The 23,302-nt window shown below is 33.6% G+C and overlaps 1 protein-coding gene across 3 annotated transcripts in view; it reads left to right on the forward strand.

Moving 5' to 3' along the window:
- Window positions 1-20,160, forward strand: part of MYZAP (myocardial zonula adherens protein) — a 102,454-nt gene extending 82,294 nt beyond the window's left edge. For all 3 annotated transcript variants that reach the window (XM_012543843.3, XM_031955272.1, XM_012543835.2), the window contains 3 exons: window positions 9,791-9,874; window positions 14,101-14,201; window positions 19,147-20,160. In XM_012543843.3, coding sequence (XP_012399297.1) covers window positions 9,791-9,874; window positions 14,101-14,201; window positions 19,147-19,255 — 294 coding nt within the window. In that variant the 3' untranslated portion in view covers window positions 19,256-20,160. The remainder of the gene's footprint in view (window positions 1-9,790; window positions 9,875-14,100; window positions 14,202-19,146) is intronic.
- The last annotated feature ends 3,142 nt before the right edge of the window (window positions 20,161-23,302 follow it).

Here is a 23,302-nt window from a genome sequence, read left to right on the forward strand (position 1 = left end):
GGAAGTTTAAAAAATCTCTTTTTACAAGAAATTCAGGGACAGAACAATTCTGATGGCATAGGGAGAATTACCATTTTCTTCTTTTTGGTGGTTATAAATTCTCTGTGAATGTGTCCAAGCCATAAATCAATTTATACCTCTTTTGTATCATTTGTATACACCTAAGGATGATTTTTAGGTGCTTCAAAGGATTGGATTTAATTATTTTGTTGCCTACTTTAAAAAGGAGTGGACATATCATGAGCCTAAAATAAAAGTCAAACAAAAGTAGATTATTTTATCTTGGAAGCCAGTTTCATCTTGAGCCCTTTAAATGGCATAATTCTATTACTGTACATTACTCGGAACTTAATAGAAAAAATTGATTAAAATATGAGCACTGTCCGTTGTATGTGCCCTGGCTGAATGCCACAAGACACATTAATTGAAAATGAATTTTCACAAACTGAATCAGGCATCATGAAGATGAAAAATGTACCTTTTTACCCCTTTCTTTCATTGATTTTTCATTTTCCCCTCTTAACTTCATTTAGCAATTTTTCAGTTTCACTTTGTTCATGCTTTAATTCATTCCATCCTTTTCCTCTCAATTGGAGTATTATAACTTTTTTCCCCTCCTTGTTAAGCTACTTTCTTGCAGTATATTACAGCAGGGCAAATTCTGATAACTTAATAGCTGACTTAGTTCTCCCCATATGGTTTATTTCAGGAAAAAGGTTTAGTATTTCCATTATTTTTTAAACTTGCTTCCTGAGGTCATTTTTTAGCATGAGGATTCTATTTTTTAATATAAAAATAAATGCTTAAAGCACAATCATTTTAATATAATTAAATTAATTATTTAATTAATATAATAAAATTAATTTAAATTTAAAAATTAATATAATTAAGGGCAGATGTAATTATGAAACCTTTTCTGTGAAGAGAATGAAATATGGGTTAGTCTCATTATATGTGGAGGTGTCAAAATAATTTGAGTGAGGTTTGAGGTTCCAAAGGATAAGACAAGGAAGAGCAGAACACCACAAGACAAACAGCATGAAAAGGAAGTCAGCAGAAAGTAATGCTTTTTCAATAAAAAGGGGAAAAAAAAAGGGGAAATTTAATAAAGGGCAGTCAGGAAGGATGGAAACAGATCACATCCTTGGGGATCCTTAGGTGAAATAAGGTACTCCAAACTAGTAAAGCCACTTGGGTTTATGTAGTATTCCAGGCAGTGGAGGGGAAAGATTAGGAGCCTGAAGCTGAAGTACAGGTCAAAGTTTGGGGATTAGAGCTGATTCATACTTATGAGTAGGGGAAAAGTTTGAGAAATCTAAAAAATTAGTAAATTAGGGTAATCCTATCAGGATGCATAATAATGCAGGGGATAGAGTGCTGGCCTGGGGCCACAAAGGGTCAGCTTCCTGAGTTTAAATCCAGCCTCAATCATTTACTAGCTGTGTAATCCTGGGCAAGTCATTTAACTCTATTTGCCTCAATTTCCTTATCTATAAAATGAGTTGAAGGAAGAAATGGCAAACCACTCTGGTATCTTTGCCAAGGAATCCCCAAATGTGGTCACAAAGACTCAGATATAAATTATCAGTAACGCTATAGAAGTGAAATCTATCAATCAGGCACTTAGAGCATGAGATAAAGCTGAAGTAGAATGTTCTTTTATGTTTCTGTCTTTATGAAAAACTAAACATCCATTGTTAAGAGTGAGCATTCCTCATTCAGTACCAGTGGCAAAATGTCTCTCAAGATCCTCCATAAAGTATTATATTACAATTGATACTCATATAATCTTTTCTTTTTTAAAATAGTATTTTCTTTTTCCAAATATAGTTTTCATCTCTGCAGAACCTCATGTTCCAAATTTTTCTCCCTCCCCAAGACAGCAAGCAATCCAATATAGTTAAATGTGTAATTCTTCTAAATATATTTCCATATTTTTCATGTTGCACAAGTAAAATCAGATCAAAAAGGGAAAAACATGAGAAAAAAACAAGCAAACAACAACAAAAAGGTGAAAATATGCTTTCATATGATCTTTTATTTTTCACAGGCATAGGCATATGTACAAAATTTTATTTACAATTAGAAGAACTGGATATCAATCATGACACTGAATTATAGAGTTACATCATGATCTACCACATTTTTAGAGGGATTAAATAGTGGCTCTGCCATTTATTAACAGAGTGATTCTGGGCAAATAATTAAAATTTCCTGGGCTTCAGTTTGCTTACCTATAAAATTCAGGAGCTGGACTAAGGTTCATTTTAGCTCTAAATTTGTGCTCCCAAGGCTCAGATAACAAAAACCTTAGATGACTATTCTGTGAGACTAAAAGTTACCTTGGGCAGCTAGGAAGTACAGTATATAGAGCACTACTTTTGGCATCAAGAAGGCTCATCATCCTCAGTTCAAATTTGACTTCAAACACTTAGTAGCCATGTGATCTTGGGCAAGTCACTTAACCCTGTTTGTCTTAGTTTCCTCATCTATAAAATGAGCTGGAGAAAGAACACTGCAGCATCTTTGCCAAGAAAATCACAGCGTTGCATACCATTGAGCGATAACAAAAAAAGTTACTTCATCACAGGTTTATGATGAAGCTACTTAAAATTTTTACTTTAAAAACTTGTTAAACTGATTTTTATAAATATTTTCTTCTTCTAGAAATGCAAGCTTTTTTCCTAAAAAAATTAATTCCTTTAAGTTGCAAATTCCAAGTTTTCTTTCCCAAGATGAGATGCAAGCTTTTTTAGAAATCCATTTAAATTAATTCTTTAAAGCAGTTTGGATTCTATTTATATTTTATAAATATAGAAGAGTCAGGATGGTATGTGTAATTTCAACATCTAAAAGAAAAGTTATTTAAATTTAATTTCTTTTATTTAATTCTACTAATTTATCCACATTTAAATTCTAACTTTAACCCATATCTTCTTGGAGATTGCTCTGTGAGAGGAGAGACAGTTCTGCTTTTTTATAGATAGACAACAAAATTAGTCTTTTCTGACTGAAAAATCATGTGATGGAGAGAGTTTGTGGAGAGAATATAGTACTTTTCTCCTCCTGCCTTGGCCAATGAGACAAAGAAGATACTGAGGAGAGAAGAACAGCAATAGATTTTCATAGTCAACAAGAAGGATAGAAGGCTGGGTTAAGATAGTTCCTTCAGTTGGCTAGAATGGGATAAAGCCGCTGGCAACTATGCAGAACTAGTTTTTGACATGAAAACTGACTTGATATCTTAGAAATAAAATTCTAGAAATATGTACTGTGCTCATAAAGTATCCCAAATACAAGATAAAGATTCAGAGTGAGTTAGAAATGAGCATTCTAATCAGACCTAAGACAATGGCTAGAGAAAGCTGTGTTTTATGACAATTTGACATAGTAAATTGTACCTAGATATTTTTGATTTTAGAAACTTAATTTCCAAGGCTTTGCCATTTTTAGTAGTCATTTTTTTAAGGAAAAATAAGCCAACCAAACAAAACCTAAGAAAAAAAATTTGAACAAATCCACGGTTCTAATCTCTTTCAGATAATTCTTATAGCACAGGGCCAGTTTGTACTAAGCCACCTACTACCACTTGGTGGCAGCTTAACCTAATTAGACTGCTTTCTTTTGAATGTTGTATAAAACTGTTTAAATTTAAACAGGAAACCTAAACTAATAAAGTGATTACTGCAAACACGCATGTTGGTAATATGCTGCCCCAGATTGTAATCACAGAATTCTTGGGGTTATAGATCGAAGAGATGTCTAGTACTTTAAAGCTTCCCCAGGAATTCTGTTCCATATGAGGTTAGCCACTGAAATTCAAGACATGTTTTCTAAGTTTGGGCCCTTTCTAGTCCAGGCAACTATTCCAGTCATCACAGAAAAGGTTAAGTAAGGAAGGCATGATCAGATTGTACTTTTTGGGATCAGCCTTAATGAGAATAGATGCCATTAAAAATATCAAAAATTAAGCTACTTTTCTAGTGAATAGTTCTATTTCTGCTATTCCCCATCTCTTTCCCTTTTAGTTCGTCAGAAATGTAATATTCTTCTAATTTTACATTATTATTTGTCACTGCACTGCTTCCCTTTACTCACAATGTGTTGTTATGTCTTTTAAAAATTAAAGCTAATTTTTAGAGGGATTTTTTGGGAGATATAATCTAAGTGTTGCAATGGTTAGACTTCTGCATTTGGAATAAGGAAGATCTGAGTTTAAGCCTTGCTTTCCGATATTTACTATTTGTGTGATCCTGAGGAAATCACTTAATCTTTGTCTCAGTTTCTTCATTTGTAAAATTGAGATAATAACAGAAATCTTACAAATTTGTTGGGAGATCAAATAAAATACTTTACTATGAAAGTGATATTTAACAATGGGGAAAAATAAATTGGTAAATTTTAAAATGGCATAGGTAGGTGGTACAGTGGATAGACTATAGGGTCTGGCCTCAGGAAAACTTGAATTCAATTCTGGCCCCAAACACTTATTAGCTGTGTGAGCTTCAGCAAATCATTTAACCCTTTTTGCTTCAGTTTCCATATATATATATATATATATATATATATATATATATATATATATATATATATATAATGAGTTGGAAAAGGAAATGGCAGACCCATCCAGGATTTTTGCAAAAGTGTGACCGAAACAACTGGACAATAACAAACTTTAAAGTGCTATATGTGAATAATTTTGTTGTTGTTGTTGTATATTTAGAGAATCTCAAGATGTCATAAAACCAATATTGATGATTGATACTTTAAACTAATACATCTTTTCTTTGTGTCTCAGGATATTCCTACTTTCTATTAATATTTTTAGGGATAGTACCTTAAAACAATACATAATTTCCAAGCTATTTTGTTGTTTAGAGCTTATGAAAAAAAAAACTTTGAAAGGAAGAGAGATTTCATGTAAGAGAGAGAGATTATAAATTTAGGATTGTAAGAAAGAACACCAAAGAGACATATGACCTTCAGCAAATTATTTTGTTTTTCTAGAACTCAGTTTCTTCAACTATCAAATAAGAGACTTAGATTGAATGTCCTTTCAGGTCATTTCTAATTCTAAGGTTGCATGACTTTGTTCAAACATTCTGAAGCCTTGAGCTATCAAGAAAATATTTATTACAAATAGGGGGTATTTCTAAAGGCACAAGCCCAAAGCTCTTGAAGCAAGCTAGCTAAGATTTACATAGCACCTTGAAATTTTCAGATCACTTTACATTTGGCCTTTCTATACTCATCTTTGCATATTTCCCACTTCATATCCACACTAATTGCCCCAAACAGGTAATTTTTATGATCTTTGAAATATACCTCAAAGGGAGAAAGTAAATTAGAATGAACAAAATTCTTTTTGAATAATAGATAAGTATTTGCAGAAAAAACATTGGAACTTAATCCTAAGAGTCTTCAAAACCCCAAACTCTAAGAACATTTCTTTCTTCCCATTATGAAACTGCCTTCTATTTTCAGTCTTCTAACCCTAACCCTCCTGATATATTCCTGGTTTTCTTCTTTCATCAGTTCTCAAAGTCTATTTTTATAGCTATAATATAACATCTAAAATGATCAGGCCATTAGACATCCCAACTAGTTCTCTAGCTACTTGGGTAAATATTCTTAAAACATATCTATTGCTTTTCTTAATTTGAGAACTAGTTAAGTATTTGCATTATACTAGAAGTATAATTTGTTTTAAATAAACTTTGCCAGGGCAGCTACTTGGTGTAGTGAATAGAGCACTAGCCCTAAAGTCAGGAGGACCTGAGTTCAAATTTGGCCTCAGACACTTAACATTTCTGTCTGTGTGACCCTGTGCAAGTCACTTAACCCTAATTGCCTCCAAAAAAAAAAGTAAATAAACTTTGCCTTTGCTTTAGAGTAAGTTTACTCTATTTATCCTTGAAAGTTTTCCCTATTTAGAATCTTTTTTTCTTATCCAGTAAAGGCATCGAAAAAATTGACTTATTTTATTTATTTATTTAATTTGCAAGGTTATTGGGGTTAATGGACTTGCCCAGGATCACACAGGTAGGAAGTGTTAAATTTCTGAAGCCAGATTTGAACTGAGGTCCTTCTGACTCCAGGACAGGTGTTCTATTCCACTGCACCATCTAGCTGCCCTAAGAAATTGTCTTTTAATGTTTTTAAATAGAAAAGAATTGTTAGGAACAAGATAACATTGTTGTTCATGACCCCATTTAAGGTTTTCTTGGCAAAGATACTGGAGTGCTTTGCCATTTTCTTCTCCAACTCATTTTGTAGATGAGGAAATAGAGGCAAACAAAGTGAAGTGACTTGCCCACGAAGTGTTAAGTGTCTCAGGTCAAATTTGAATGCAGGTCCTTCTGATTCCAGGGCAGGTGCTCTATCTACTATCCTATCTAGCTGCCCCTGTGAATACTGTTTTAAAAGAGAAAAGCAAATCATTAATAATCACTTGCAAAATGCTTAATCTTAATCAAAGGGCACAATTTTAAAAGTAATTAAAAGCAATAAAAGATATAGTTGGTTGAGCTGTGGAAAAACAAGTACCATCATTCATTACTGGCAGAATAACAAAATTATAGCACTTTTTTTGGAAGTGAAATCTAGCAGTCTTCATTATGGACTTTCAAATAATCTTCTTCTTTGCTTTAATAATTTCATTTCTGGGAATTTAGTCTCAAAATGTTATCAAAAACAAATAAAAAACAACTTAAAATTTTTCATAGTAGCATCATCAATAATCACAAAGAGTATAATAATCTAAATGTACCACAACTGGAAAATGGTTAAATACATTGTGGTACATTAACGTAATGGATTTCTGCAATGCAATTAAGATAAAATATGAGTAATATTTTTAAAAAGCTAGGAGGAGTTTTATAAAATGAAACACTTTTTTTAAAAAACATAACCTAAAGAACAAAAGATACTCTGATGGGCCATATGAAAAAAACCCAACAAAATTAAATAGTAACAAGAAGATAACCAGACATTCTGATAGAGGCTTAGAGTGACTGAAAAGTCATATTTTATTAATATTTATTTAAATTCAAATAGTTAAAAAGTAACTTTGATTAGTTATACTAATGCTTAATATTGTTTATATAGCAAATCATAAAATTAAAGTTTCTAGAGGATGAATTCTCATACTTCTTTGCATCTCCCTATCACAGAGCATTTATAACAAAGTTGCACATTTAGAAAGTGCTTTATAAACACTTAATAAATTTTCCTTTAAGAATATTAAAGGTGGGGCAGCTAGGTGGTGTAGTGGATAGAGCACCAGGCCTGAAGTCAGGAGTTCAACTATTAACTCAGAAACTTAACACTCCCTAGCTGTATGACCCTGGGTAAGTCACTTAACCCCAATTGTCTCAGCAAAACACACACACACACACACACACACACACACACACACACACACACACATTAAATGGACTTGTTGATAGAATTTGTAAAAAGTAATGTCCTATGAAAGAAGAAAAATAATGTCAAGTCCAAGATTTAAAATAACTTAGTAATTATGTATATCAAGATAAGATAAAAATGGATACATGAGAGACATAGAAGGTGATATTATAAGCAAATTAGGTCGGGTCTGTGGAGAAGAATTGATGATCCAAAAGGAGATAGAGACCTTTAGGGAATATAAAATAGGTAATAATACAAAATAATTATTACATTTAAAAGTTTTTGCACAAACAAAGCCAACGCAACCAAGATTAGAAAGCAGCTAAGAAAACTAAGCTAAGAAACTATTTTTACATTCAGTATTTATGATAAAGACCTTGTTTCTAAAATACATAGAACACTGAGTCAAATTTATAAGAATACAAGGATTCCTCAATTGAAAATGGTTAGATGATATGGACAGACAGTTTTCAGATGAAGAAATTAAAGCTATCTATAATTATATAAAGATGCTGTAGATCACTATTAATTAGAGAAATACAAATTAAAACAACACTGAGGTAAGATCTCACACCTAACATGGCTAATACGACAAAAAAAGGAAAATGTTGTATATTGGAGGGAGTATAGGAAAACTGGGATACTAATGCATTGTTGGTGAAGTTGTGAAATGATCCAACAACATTCTGAAGAACAATTTGGAACTATGCCAAAAGGGCTATAAAACTGTATATCCATTGATCCAGCAATACCACTAGTAAGTATGTATTCCACAGATCATCAGAAGGGAAAAGGATCCATATACAAAGCTCTTTTGTAATGGTTAAGAATTGGAAATTGAGGGAATGCCCACCATTTGAGGATGGCTGAACAAATTGTGGTATATGTATCTAATAGAGTATGATTTCAGAAAAATCTGGAAAGACTTACATGAACTTATGAAGTGAGCAGAACCAAGAGAACATTGTGCACAGTAACAATAACATTGTGTTTAACTATGATAGACTTCTTCTTAGCAATAGTGTAATCTAAGGCAATTCCAAAAGACTTGTGATGGAAAATGCCATGCATATTTAGAGAAAGAACTATGAGTCTGAATGCACATCAAAGTATGCTATTTTCACTTTTTTATTTCTTGTTTTTTTTGTTTTGATTCATCTTTCCTAACAGGACTAATGTGGAAATATGTTTAATATGATTGTATAACCTATATAAGAAAATAGAAAGCTTTTAATTTTAGGAATAGGAGAGGGGGAGGATAGAAGGAAAAAAATTGGAAATCAAAATCTTATAAAAGTAAATGTAGAAAACTATATATGTATGTGTATGTATATATGTGTACATTGTGTATATATATATATATATATGTACATATATATAAGCAAATTTTAAAAAAATATATCAACTCACAAAAAGTCCCTTAAAATCTGGATAATTAAAAACATTTGGAGGGGAAATAGTCAATTTTCATATGTAGTCTTAAAGTTGGTGGGGGATTTAAAAATATTGATAGCTATTGAAAAGCTAGTAGGTTCAATAAAGCAATATTTACTGAATATTTGTACAATGCTTGACAGAATGGTTATTTTTTTGGATATTCATCAAACTATATCTGCAAAGGAATGAAGAAAATCTTTATTATTTTGAATCTTAAAGAAAAGGAGGGAGAAAATACTTTCATCCAAGAAATAAATTAGAATAATTTACAACAAATAGATAATCAAATATTAAATTATGTTTGCTGAAATGAGAAACTTAAAGGAAAAAATTATTAATGGGAGGCAGAATCTTCAGGAAAGATTCTGTGCAACATGGAACAGGACATTAGCCAATTTTGAAGGGTGAGATTTAGGAAGCTTAAGAAATATGCAGAGAATTGGGGGGTACAATAAAAACTAACCATAGAATTAGCAACAGCCAACAGCTAGCTTAATTCTTACCTCTAATTTCTGCATAAATGGCCCTCATGATATATCCATGAACACTGTTAGACCAGTTTACTAGGTTACCAAAATGTAGTCTTTTTGAAGTACTGCAATGGTTTGAGTGATGGTCCTAAAGTCAGGAAATCCTGAATTCAAAACATGCCTTAGAAACTTAGTAGCTATCTGATTTTGAGCAAGTCACTTAATTTCTGTTTATTTCAGTTTCCTCAATATAAAATGGGAATAATTATGATACCTATCTCCCAATGTTGTTATAGGATTAAAAGAGATAATATTTGTAAAGTGTTGAATATAATACCCGGCAAAGGTGCTATTGTTGTTGTTATCATTATTCAATAAAAATAATTAGGTAGGATTCTCAATCAAGTTGCATTTACCTGACTTCTTGAATCTTTTCTAATTAACCATTTACTATGACTTTTGTTTCTTCATAGGTTGAATCATTAAAGAAAAAAGTGCAACAGAAACAATTATTTATCTTGCAGCTTTTAGAAAAAATATCCTTCTTGGAAGGCGAGGTAAGAATCTATGATTATTAGATCCAATTCTTCTGTATCATATAACTTTTTATTACTGGGGTACCAAAACTTAATTTTCAAATAAAAGAAGACTTTTTAGAGGTTGGAAATAGTAAATTAACTTTGAATGAAAAGATGAAATTCTGATAGTTATTCATCAAAATTAGTTGAGAGGGTTGTGATTCTACTGGTAATGAATGAATTTAGCTACTTCTCCCCAACCTATTTTGGTTGTATATGCTTTTCTTCTATATGAACTTTCTAAGCAATCACAGTAATATGCTGAATAAATATGATAATGTGTTATAGGTCATTTAGTTTATGCTGGAATTTTAAAATAATTAATATTAATATTTATTTCCTTCCTGAATTAATCTTATTTTGTCTAGAGGAGGAATAGAACCAAAGAATTAGAAGGAAATTTAAGAATTTAGATGGATTGTGGATAGGAGAAGCTACAGACTTGCTGTTCTATAAAATCTTTCCATTTAAAAAATCAAAATATATTTTATTTTATTACTTAAATTTTTAAATTTTGTTTCTCTAACACTTTCATATCTGAACATGTTTCTCTTCTACCTAGCAAACCAACCCTTAGAACAAAGATTTTAAAAGGGAAAAATTTCAACAGAATCAAGTAACATATCTGCCATATATAACAGTACTGTGTTTCTTTAGAAGCTTGGCATAAACATCTCCTTTCTTGAATCAGACATTCTAGCCCCTTCATTTTATAGTTAAGAAAACTGAAGAATTAAATAATGTATCCAACTCAATAATTCATAGTGTGAGTGCTGAGCCAGGACTCAAGATCTTCTGATTCTGAATCTGAAGCTCTTTCTACTAGATCATGGCAACTGCCTCTCAGTCTTACCACTTGCTAATTATCTGTTCAGTACTATTTTCCTTGTTCCAGTTCTTCCAGTTTGGATTGATCCTAGACAAAGTTATGAAATTTAGCACAGTTTCTAAAACCCCTTTTTCCATCTCCCTTTTCATTGTTTTCTTTTGTTCTTTCCATTTTGGCAACTGAAAAAAGTGCTAGGGAAAATATTCAGAAAAGACATTGTGCAGAAGAGTACAGATAGATATGTTTTTCTTTGGACATTTTACCAATTCCTTTCTTTAACCAAAGCTTGCCTGTTGGCTTTCCATTCCCTTGAAACTCCGCTGTCTTTCAGATGACAAATAATTATTTGTGGAGTGGAATAAACCACTCCATAGTAAAGTGTTTTTTAATGAGGAGCAAATCTACAAATGTCTAACAGAGATAGCACAGAGTAGTGGAAAGAATAGGCCCTGGAATCCCAGGGTTTGTTACTTATTAGTCATATGACTTCAAGCAAGTCACTTACAGTTTGTTCATCTGTAAAATGGGGATTATTATACTTGCATAACCTCCTTTGTAGGGTTGTTGTAAGCAAAATGCTTTTAAATTGTAACCACTCTATAATTAAAGTAATAACATTAAATCCAAATTTTTCTAGAATATGTTATATTTTAAATAACATTTTCTTTGCTAAGTATAATAAACTTACATTTAAAGTGAACATTCAATGGAAGACAAAATATTAATATTTATTCTAATATTTTAATAGCTACTTCTCTGGCTCTATTCCTCTGCTGGACAAAATAAGATAATTTATCAATTTCAGGAAAGGAAATAACTATTAATATTTTGTCATAAAATTTTCATCATATTTATCATATATTAGTATATTTATTTCCTGCTCCTCCCCCAAGATAAAATGTTTCCTGTATGATCCTTCATGATGCCTTTCCAGTTGAACTGGGACAAGTCAGTGCCCTAAAAATACAATCTCTCAGTATTCGATTGTCTATCTTTCCATGTCCATTTCATAAATGTGGTTCATCCTTTGATAATTCCTATTTTTTTCATGGGGAATTCTGGTAACACTGGCTTTTTCCTAGAAGTTGTCATAGCCAAGTTTGAATTTTTACCAGGAAGACTAGACTCCAAAGAGGTTTCCCAGTGTCTATCATGAGTACAATAGTAATTATTTGAAAATTTAGGTCCTACTGACAGCTAGGAGGTGGCTTAGTTCTCTTAGATATCACTTGTAACTGCAATTTAGCTTAGAGATTATGCCTGAAGATTGAGTTCTGTCAGACACCATCTTGAGTCCAGAATAAAGGGCCCAAATGTACCATTTGGATTCCTGTGGACTGATTAAAAAAAGATAGATAAATATTTCTACATTAATAATTTACTTACTAAGTACAAAATAATCTAACTCTGTTTCTTTATCTATAGATTAGGGTTGGTTTATAATAAAATAAAAACATTTATAAATAGTGAAATATTTTTCAAACTTTTTGAGTGTATAAGGACTATGCCCCTTTGTTCATTTTCCCCCTTATCTTTGACATGCTAGTGCTGTCAGAGCTATCAGTACTGAAATATTATTATTTCCATTTTAAAGAGGAGAAAGTTAGGGCTCAGAGTGGTTAAATGAATTGTTTACAATCTAGTGTTGGTGTCAGATCAGAACCTACAGGTCTTTCCTTCAATCCTCTCTTTTTTATTCCAAATTTTCTCTGAACAATTAATTTATTTGTCTGTCCTGTGACTGATGGCTGGTTCAGTGCTCAGGGATTCTAAGGTGAGATCTTCACTTTCAAAGGTGGGAGAATCTATTAGCTTTTACTTCTACTGCCCCATCCCTCTTGCTGACCCAGAAAGGAGAGAAAAGAAGGAGAAAGGGGAGACTAGGACTCCCTGTCCTCACAACCTGCATTTCAGAGTTTTAGAGTTTCCTTAGAGACTTTCTGGCTGTGTGATCCTGGACAAATTACTATTGTTTATCTCAGTTTCTTCAACTGTAAATTCAGGATATTAATATATAAATGTTAGCTATTCAACTTCATCAGTATAACTAATTCAAATCTCATTATTCTCATTTTACACAAGAAGAAACTCAGATTTAATCAATCCATTAACTGGCCTATAATAAGTAAGCTCTCTATTAAGTCCTGGGAATACAAATAGGGGAACTAAGACAACTTCTGCCCTCAAAAGAGCTGCATTGGGATATGGGGACCTGAGTTCAAATTCTACTTCCTGTTCATGTGATTTTGGGCAAATCTTTTAACTACTTTGGGTCAGTTTCCAAATCAATAAAATGAGAAGGTTGGACTAGGTCCCTTCAACTTCAAATTTACTGTCATTGTAAATGTAGGAAATGTATAACAGCAAATGTCAGATCTGAGTCTTAAACCTTCTGAAATCAAGTTCAGTGGCTCCTCTCATTAGTATATGGTCCTGTAATCCTGTGTTCAAATGACATTGGGCTAATTATTATCTATATACTGCATACAAATTAGGGCACTCTCCACTTCTTTCTTTAGTGCTTTGTAAGCACAGTTGCTAGATCTGATGTTCATGGTTTCAGCCTATACATTTGTAAATTAACTGATTTAAAAATGGATACTAAATGGCAGCAGAAATCCCCCTGTTATTTCCTTTCCTTGTGAATGGTAAAGTCCAGATGTAACTGGAAAAGTTGTGTGCATGTACATGTGCGTAAATTTCTGTGTCTCTTTGGCTAGTGTCCAGTATTATTCTCCCATACAGTGTGCATTAAGTGACTGGTTTCAGAGTCCATAGATCTGTCATGACCTGTCTACTGAGAGGGTATCTGGAAAGTGTTCTATCCCTCTACACCATTTCCTATTTATCGGAAAGGATGCTATCTTTTATGTCCCATAACTTTGTACAAAAGCTGTGCTAAGATTCAGCTGAATAGCTCACATTCCCTCTCACAAAACCTAAGTCAGTTACTTCCATAGCACCTGGAACTCAGATTTTCCATGGCACACTGTGTGGCATTTCTCAGTCCTTCTCTATCACCAAGCCAACTTTTCCACATCAGCTAACTGAAAAGGAAAAATAAATACGCTAGTTGCGTGACCTTAACCTAATTTAAACATTGTTATCTGTTTCATAAATATGAAAAATCAAGAACCTAACATATTTTATGTAAGGTCCATGAAGATAAAAACAATTAACATTTTGGAAAAGCTATCCTTCCACCCCTGAGGCCAGGAGCAAAGCATTATATGTATTTGAAAATAGAAAAATGTACACGTTTATGAGGTGAAACCAGAGAATGAGCACAAGTTGTCCATTACACAATGGGGGAGGGAAGGGAAGAATATTCTTTGCAAAAAACTTTTTTTCTCCTGCCTTTTTCCCTCCAATACAGAATAATGAACTACAAAGCAGACTTGACTATTTAATGGAAACACAGCCCAAGACTGAAGTCGAAACCAGAGACATTGGAGTTGGCTGTGATCTACTACCCAGGTATTTGTGTATTTCTTATTTTCCAAAAACATGTCCCTCAATAACTAAAAAACAGACAAGCAATTCCACCCTCTATTTTTAGTTCAATGGTAACTAAGTGGTGTGGTGGACTAGAATGCTGGCCCTGGATTCATGAAGGCTCATCTTCCTTCGTTCAAATCCAGCCTCAGGCACTTTAGTTGTATGACCCAGGTAAGCTAATTAATTTTGTCTCAGTTTCCTCATCAGTAAAATGAGGTGAAGAAGGAAATGGCAAACCACCCTTGAATCTTTGCTAGAGGAGTTGGGTTGAAATCTCATGTTTTCTATCATTTCAATTTCATTAGCCCTCACTTTCTTTATCTGTGAAATAAAGGAGTTAAACTATTTGGCCTTTGAGTACCTTTCCTGTTCCTATGGTCATATCATCCTTCCTCCTCTGTATCCTCACTGTACTCCACTTCCCGCCAAAAAAAAAACCATTCAGCAAAATCAATAAATAAGCCTTTATAAGGTTTGTGACAAAAAGCAAGCTTGTGTTTTTGCTACCAAAGACAACTGAGGAATTTTGACTGAGCAGTTGTTCTTACCAGGATTTATTTCTTTCTGTGAACACTTTTCATGTGAAGTATCCCAGGAGCACCAATAGATCTTTGTGTAAAGAGAGGCATAGGAAGGTGGAAATATGAAAATAGCAAAAATGTTGCACCAATCACCTCTTACTCCAGAGGAGGGGAAATTGGTCCCATTCAGGACAATGCATCTAATTACTTTTTATGTCTGATTTTCATTACACTTTTGAGGTAAGTAACCAAATGAGTCCATTAAACAATCTAATTTAGATATTAAAATAGGTCATGGAATCACAGGTTTAGAACTGGAAGGGATCTCAGAATCTATATAGTCTATTCTCCTCATTTTTACTGAAAAAGGGGCTCAGAGATATTAAGTGACTTGCCCCATAAGTGAGAGAGGCAATATTTGAACCCATATATTTCTGAATTAAGTTTAGCCCTCCATTCATTATAATGTATTGTGAACTCTATTACTGTTCATTTGTCTCAAGACTGTGTTTTAAGCTGCTCAGTCATTGATCTGTTCTGCTTGGCTAAAAGAATGACTTGTGTTGTGAGATATAGACATTTCCTCTTGCTGCAAAATGGTAGTAGAAGGGAGACATGGGTCAATTAACCAGACTTTTTTTAGAGCCAATCAATCAGTTACAGTGTTAAATACCTTGTGAGTACAAAACATTTCAGTAATTAAGTGCCTGCTATGTGCAAAGCAGCGCTAGACACTGGATACATAAACAAAATTCAAACTAATTGTTGTCTATACACATGTACACAGATATTTAAGACAAAATACATAGAATATAACAATCTGTGTTATCAAGTATATAAAATGAGACCATATATACAAAGAGCTTTTAATTCTTCAAAAATGTGTATTAAATAATATATGTTGTTTAGTCATTTCAGCCATCTCTGACTCTCTGTAACTCCATTTGGGGTTTTCTTGGAAAAGATATTGGCAGAGTTTCCCATTTCCTTCTCTAGCACATTTTACAGATAAGGACATTGAGACAAAGTAAAATGACTTGTCCAGGATCACCCAACTAGTTAGTGTCTAAGGCCAGATTTGAACTTTCCTGACTTCAGGCCTAGTAACAACTGCACCACCTAGCTGCCCTAAAATATGTGTTAGCTATTATGAAATATCATTACTATTTTTATAAATATAAAATAATTTCAAGAGGGAGAGTTTGATATGGGAAAAGTCAATGCTGACTATTCATTCTTAACTCCATTTCTACTTAGCTTAATACATGAATTACCATTTAAAATGCACATTCAAGTCTTATACCATACATTCAACTAATATTGCACTACTCTCCATGTAGTCGTCCTTCCTTTGTAGGTATCTCTTAGCCTAATTTTTCTCTTTTTTGTTTCTCCAGAATCTTATCTACTGTTTTTGTTTTCATTTATCCCTTCTTTTTTCTAATTGTGTTTATTTCAATTGGCCATTTGTGTATCTAAAGGAATTCATTAAGCCTGGCACCTTGAGTCTTTGACAATCTTATTTACACTGTTTGTCTCTGCAAAATGTGGGGTTTTTATTATCGTCACATAATTAAAAGGAAATATAAACAGAGTTTGAGTCTGTACATCATGAATATGTAGTACCAAGTGTACAATAAAAGTTTATCAGAAAATAAGGACTGATCATGGGCAAGGACTGTTTTTGAAATCCAAATCTTGGCCATTTTCCTTTTTTTATTTTTTTTCCAAGTACCCAAGTGGCTTAGTCTGCACTAATTGACTGCCTAATAAATCCTGTTTGGCTAAGAGGAATACAAAACTTTGCCTGAAGCCAATAAATTGTTTGTTTTTAAATTCCCACACTTTAACTTAAAATAAAATCAGCTTTTCAATTTGTGTGCCAAAGTTTAGCCTGAAGCTAACTTTTATGGCTAAGTTATGGAACCACAAATCGGTTTTCATAATGGAAGTGCTGACAGACCCATAACTTATGTTAGTACTGAACCTGGAAGCCACTTTAGTATCTAAAAGCAGCTTTTACCTAAGTTTCATATTCAGTTTCCCTTCAACTACATCATAGTGACCTAACTAGCTTGGTCATTCAATGGTCGATGTTGAAAGCTCTTACTGTGAGCTACATTTTTTTAATTTGCTAAAATTTCATATTCTTCTGAATTTTAATATGTCTCAGGGATGTCATGTGATAGGTCCCACGCCGTACTCTGCATCCTAGTGTGTTTTGTGGTTAGTATTCTGGCTCCAAACTAACGTGTCAGAAAATGTTTTATAGTCTATTTTTTAAAAAACCAACTTACTTGATCCATTTTTATCATTATTAAAATTGTCACATGTTTAAGATTTTTGGTTAATGTTTTTGTGTCCCGCCAGAAACCAATAGGTAAAATAAAAATGAATTTGATTTTAAAGAAAAGGTTACTGTGTTGATCAGAATATATCCCATAGCTATAAGAAGAAATTTTAATGATAGATTTAGGACTGAAAGGGACACTAGATGCCAGTGTTACCAATTTACTGATAGGAAAATTGAGGTCCATGTATTTTAAGTGGTATTCCTAAAATCAAATGGGTAGTTATGGGCTTTAAAAAGGAAAGATATATGACGATACACTGAAAAATAGCAGTGATTACAGACTTTTATAAGCCATATTTGGAGAAAAAATCTAGTTTTTTCTTTGTACTAATATAATATATTTTTAAAAATCAGACAAATCAATCTCTATATGCCTTGATTTCTCTGCATTTGACACCGTTGTCCCTCTATTTAAAAAAAATAAACTTCCTTCCTTGTCTTCCTTGACATTAAACACTGTTTTTCTACTTCTCTAAGTATTCCTTGACAATCCCTTTTGTTGGTTACTCTATTTCCTCATGGCTGCAAATGCTGACATGTTGGAAAGTTCTTTCCTCAGTCTGTTCCTGTTTATTCTCTTTGTATGAAATTTCTCCTTCAGTCGTCTTACTCACTAACACATTCAACTATCACTACTATAGGAATTATTTCTATATCTGTATGCCAAGATAGTTTGCCCACATACCTCAAACTTAGTATAGCTAAAGTTGGGATCATCACTGTCACTCCTAACTGATCTCTTTGCCTCCAGTCTCTTTCCTCTTTGATAATCTTTCAAGCCACCATCAGATTCATTTCCTTAAATAATTATTTTTATCATGTTGTTTCTTTGCTCAAAAATCTTAGGGAACTCAGTATTTAAAAATAAATTTCAATCTTCTCAATGGCCTTTAAACCATTCATAATTTGGTCTCGGTACATTTCTGAAATTATTTTCAACTTGTCTTCTGCAAGTGTTGAATTATTTTCAGTTGTGTCTGACTCTGAAGACAAAAAGCAAAAAAGAATCTCTGCTCTAAAGGAGCTTACATTCTAATATGGAACATCTTTTGTACTTTGTAACACTTACTGATCATATATTGGCTTGCTGTACTGTTAATTTTGTACATGGTTTAGTTTTTCAAATATTTCTGTATCTCACAATGTGGAAAAATGTAAGGAAGGAAAGGAGAGAGAGGGGGAGAAAGGGAGGGAGGGAGGGAGCAAAGAAAAGAGGGAGGAAAGGAGGAAGGGAGAAAGGAAGGAAGAAAAGTTGAGGAAGGAAGAGAAAGAGGAAAAGGGAGAAGAAAGAAGGAAGGCAGGAAGGTAGCAAGGAAGGAAAGACTAAAGTCATCAGAGGCCAGACCTCAAAATCTTTATTTAATCAGTTATTTGGGAACATAATTGAACATCCTTGAATTTAATCTGCATTCCTCAGTCTCAGAAGAGGAGAAAATGAAGCTTTTTTTTTTTTTTTTAAAAGGTATCACTTATTAGAAACCAGCATGTCATCAGAGAATATAATTCCTCATCTGCTTTCAGTTGTCAAATAACTATTTACTTTTTCTTAAAATGTTCTGTATTTATTTACTGATCCTGATTTTTGAGGGGAGTGGGGGGAGGTAGAATCTGGAGAGGAGTGTGAATGCTGAAAGCAGGATATATGAAAAATTATAGATTAAAAGTGCTAAAATGTATAAAATAAAGTTCTATCTTAAAACTAGCTGTTCTTGAAAATTATAGATTAAAAGTGCTAAATATATATAAGATAAAACAAAAAATACAAAAATTCCCTTATTCCCTCTTTCTGGAAAGGCAGCTTTGTGAAACCTCATTCTGAAACCTGGAAAGTCTACTTCCATAGCGATTTCCTCATTTTCTGACTTTTATGATATTGTTGCTCTAGACAGTTTTTGCAATGCGTATTATTTTCACTACTATAATAATTCACTAAATTTGGAGAATGTCCTTCCTATAGACTATGGAATTTAATCATTTGAACTTATCAAGGATACCGGTAGGTTAGTTTAGATCTTCCTAACCTTTTTTTTTTTTTTTTTCCATTTCTTAGTCAAACAATTAGGACTCGAGAAATTGTGAGACCTGCAAGGACCTATGCACCATACACAAGAGTAATGGAATTAACAATGAAGAAAGCTATAACTGAAGCAGACCAATAAATACATTCTTTTCAGAGGAATAAATGCACTGGGACTGCAGCATGAATTTTGAAAAGGATGGATGATACTTCCTTGATCTACACGTTTCCATAAATGAGAATTAGAATTGCTACGCAGTTTGCTTTCATTTTGGCAGTCTAAAGATGGAAAGTAATATGGGGGTTGGAAGAGATAGGGAAGAAGCCTGAAGTGCAATATGTCATATTTCAAACCTAAATCCAAACATGCTTATGTGCAGTGTTTTCTGTGACTTTTTATGTACCCACTAAGGTTTTATCAGTGGGATTCACTTACAATCTGTACTTTTATTAGATTTGGGTGTTAATAGAGGAAAAGGGCATTAATCAAAAAGTGATTTTTTTTTCATGCCAGGATCACTTGTTACATACACTATGAAGGTTTTGTTACCCATAAAGTATTAGGAGTTGATATTTTTCTCTGGTGCAGAGACATTTGTCTATGAAAGAGAAAAAAGACTTTTGGACACGCTTTCAAAATAAAGTGGAAATGAAGACTTATTTGGAAGTCAGATACTGATGACTGTTGGCCACAGATGTCTGTCTGCTGAAGGCTCTGTATTTCATATGAGCTTCCTGTGAAGAATAATTCTAATGCCTGGTCAGCCATCTGAAAACTGTATTCTGGAGCTCCAAAGTCCTTTGCTATTCATTTGTGCCTTGTCTTTATCAGGCCAACTGAAATCACAATATTTATTTCTATCTGAGCATTTTTCTTTCTCATTTCAACCTAAAAATAATTTTGTATGTTAAAATTTTACTAATTTAAGTTTTCAATAACAACTGATGTTTTTTCTTAAATGAATATTTTATTCAAGAATTATAGTACTTTGGTATTATAATCCCCCTTGATGCATTTATTTAATAAATTCTATATATTTTGTTCTATTACTTGGTCCTTAGTGCTTCATTTATGTTTGTGTTAAAAGTTCAGGGAGCAGAAGAAGAACATCAAGTAAAGCAAAAACAAAGATTTAAATTAGTGAAGTCTTTGAAAGCAAGATAAACCCCAAGATGAAGTCTTTAAAATTACTACAATACACAGACTCTCCTGCTTTAACTTAGTTACCTGGTTCTATTTTAAAAAATTTATTGTTAAGAGAAATGATATTTTATAGTCCAGTTCCACAGGGGCTATACTATAATAAAGTTGTGCGCAGTTGACCAATATGAAATGCTAGATGAGGTTTGATTGCAACATGATTGCAACATGAAAGACCAATAATTTTTATTATGAAACACTATTGAACAGGCAATGGTATATAGGTTATGTCTATGTTGCATTCCCATCTTCTTCAAAGCATGATATGTTTTTGGAAAGGATCTCAGAAGGCATCCAGCCCAAATCCCTGATTTTATAGATGAGAAAACTGAGGCTCAAATACTTTAATTGACTTACCCAAGAACACACAGAGAGTAAACAGCAGAGTTGAGATCTGCACCCAATTTCTCTAATAATAACACAGTCAAATTTCTACTACATTGCCTTTTTTTTTAAAGAAAGGGAATAGTGTTAATCCAACAGTATTAAAGAACATCAAACTTCTGATTTATGCTGATAGAAGGTCCACAATGAGAAAAGAAGAGTAATGACTTATAAACAGCATCAGAAAAGCTGGTTGGAGAAAACTAGTCTAAGGACTGGGCAATAGCAAAATCAACCCTAGCACTAGTTATTTGACACTAGAGAATAACAAAGACCTTGTTTGTGCCAGCAAGAGTCACTAACTTGGAACTATGGTGGACAGGGAGCTAGTTTCATGACCTGCTTATTCTGTTTGATTCAATAATTCTAGCGTATAAATTCTGCTGAATAAGAGAAATGAAAGATGGCCCACTGAACTTCCCACATTACCTTAATTCTCCTTCCTTCTCTTAAAACACAATGTTAGACATTTAAAAATGAATGAACAAATGCAAATATCAATGATTATCTTAAAATTAGAAGATGCCAGGGAATGTCTCTTGGTATCAAAGCCATCTTGTCACTAATTGTGTGTGTGTGTGTGTGTGTATGGAAGGTTATTTGCCAACTTTCATTTGTTGAAAAGTCACAAATTTCAAATATTAGTAAGTCCTATTAAGAGACTATTAAGGACACTTAGGAGGAATTGACATTTAAGTATAACTGGATTGAAAAGCAATTGTTTTTTAGGTCTTTTGACAAAAGGTTAATGCCTTAGACTTTCAAAACCCCTACCATTTACATTCTAAATGAAGAGACAGAGACAGATGGCAGAGAGAGACAGAGACAGAGACAAAGACAGAGACAGAGACATAGAGACAATCAGACAGAGAAAGAGACAGAAACAGACAGACAGACAGAGACAGAGATAGAGATAGACAGAAAGAAAGAGACAAAGAGCAGACACAGAGAGAGACAGACAGAGATACAGAAACAGAGACCAAGAGACAAGAAAGTGAGGGAACGATACAGAAATAGAGGCAGAGGCATAGAGAGACAGAGATACACAGAAAGATAGAGATAAAAACAAATAGCGACAGAGATAGAGACAGAGACAGAGAGGAAGATAGGGAGACAGAGACAGACAGACAGACAGACAGAGAGATAGATACAGACAGACAGACAGATTGACAGATACAGAAACAGAGACACAGAGAGAGACACAGAGAGGGACAGTGAGAGAGAGAAAGACAGGGAGATAGAGACAGAGACATACAGAAAGACAGAGACAGACAAACAGAGAGAGACAGACAGACACAGAGAGACAGACAGACACAGAGAGACAGGGAGAGATAGAGACAGAGACAAAGAGACAGACAGACAGACACACACACACACAGACAGAGATAAAGAGGCAGACATACAGAGAGACAGAGACAGGGAGAGATAGACAGAGATAGAGACAAAGAGACACTGAGACAGAGACAGAAACAGAGTTAAAGAGAGACAGAGAGGAATGGGGAGAGTGAGAGAGAGAGAAACAGAGAGACAGAGACAGAGACAAAGACAGAGACACATACACAGAGACAATCAGAGAGAAAAGGAGACAGAGACAGAAACAGATTGAAAGACAGAGACAGACAAAGATAGAGATAGAAAGAGACAGACAGACAGAAAAAGCAGACACAGAGACAGATACAGAAACAGAGACCAAGAGACAAAAGTAAGAGAAAGACAGAGATAAGAGACATAGAGAGACAGAGACACACATAGAGAGACAGACAAAAACAGATAGAGATATAGAGAGAGACAGACAAAGACAGAAACAGATACAGAAACAGATAGAGACAGAGGCAGACAGAGACAGATAGGGATGGGGAGGGAGAGAAAGGCAGGGGGAGAGAGGAAGAGGGAGAGGGAGAGAGAGAGGCAGAGAGGGAGAGGGAGAGAGTGAAGGAGAGAAATATTTAGCAACATTTTCTTTTGTATATAATAGAGTTCAACATTTTTTTTTCTCAAAAGCTTTTTATTTTCAAAACATATGCACAGATAATTTGACAACATTGACCCTTGCATAGCCTTGATTTCAGATTTTCTCCTCTTTCCCCCCACCTCCTCCCCTAGATGGCAAGCAAGTCAATATATGTTAAACTTGTTAAAACATATGTTAAATCCAATGCTGCACAAGAGAAATCAGATAAAAAGAAGAAAGTAAATGAGTAAGAAAACAAAATGCCGACAACAACAAAAAGAGTGAGAATGCTATGTTGTGATCCACATTCAGTTCCCACAGTCCTCTATCTGGGTGTAGATGGCTCTCCTTCATCACAAGATCATTGGAACTGGCCTGAAAGATCTCATTGAGTCACATTCATCAGAGTTGGTCATTGTATACTATCAATGCTGTCGTGTACAATGATCTCCAGGTTCTGCTCTTTTACTTAGCATCAGTTCATGTAAGTCTCTCCATGCCTTTCTAAAATCATCCTCCTTGGACATGGCTCTCTTCAATAATGAGATGATTCAAACCAGTTCTAATTGTTCAGTGATGAAAAGAGCAGCAAAATAATTGTATAAATATGTATACATATATTGGATTTAACATGTATTTTAACATATTTAACA

Source organism: Sarcophilus harrisii, chromosome 2 (genome assembly GCF_902635505.1).
Source record: "Sarcophilus harrisii chromosome 2, mSarHar1.11, whole genome shotgun sequence".
In the NCBI taxonomy this organism is placed as follows: domain Eukaryota; kingdom Metazoa; phylum Chordata; class Mammalia; order Dasyuromorphia; family Dasyuridae; genus Sarcophilus; species Sarcophilus harrisii.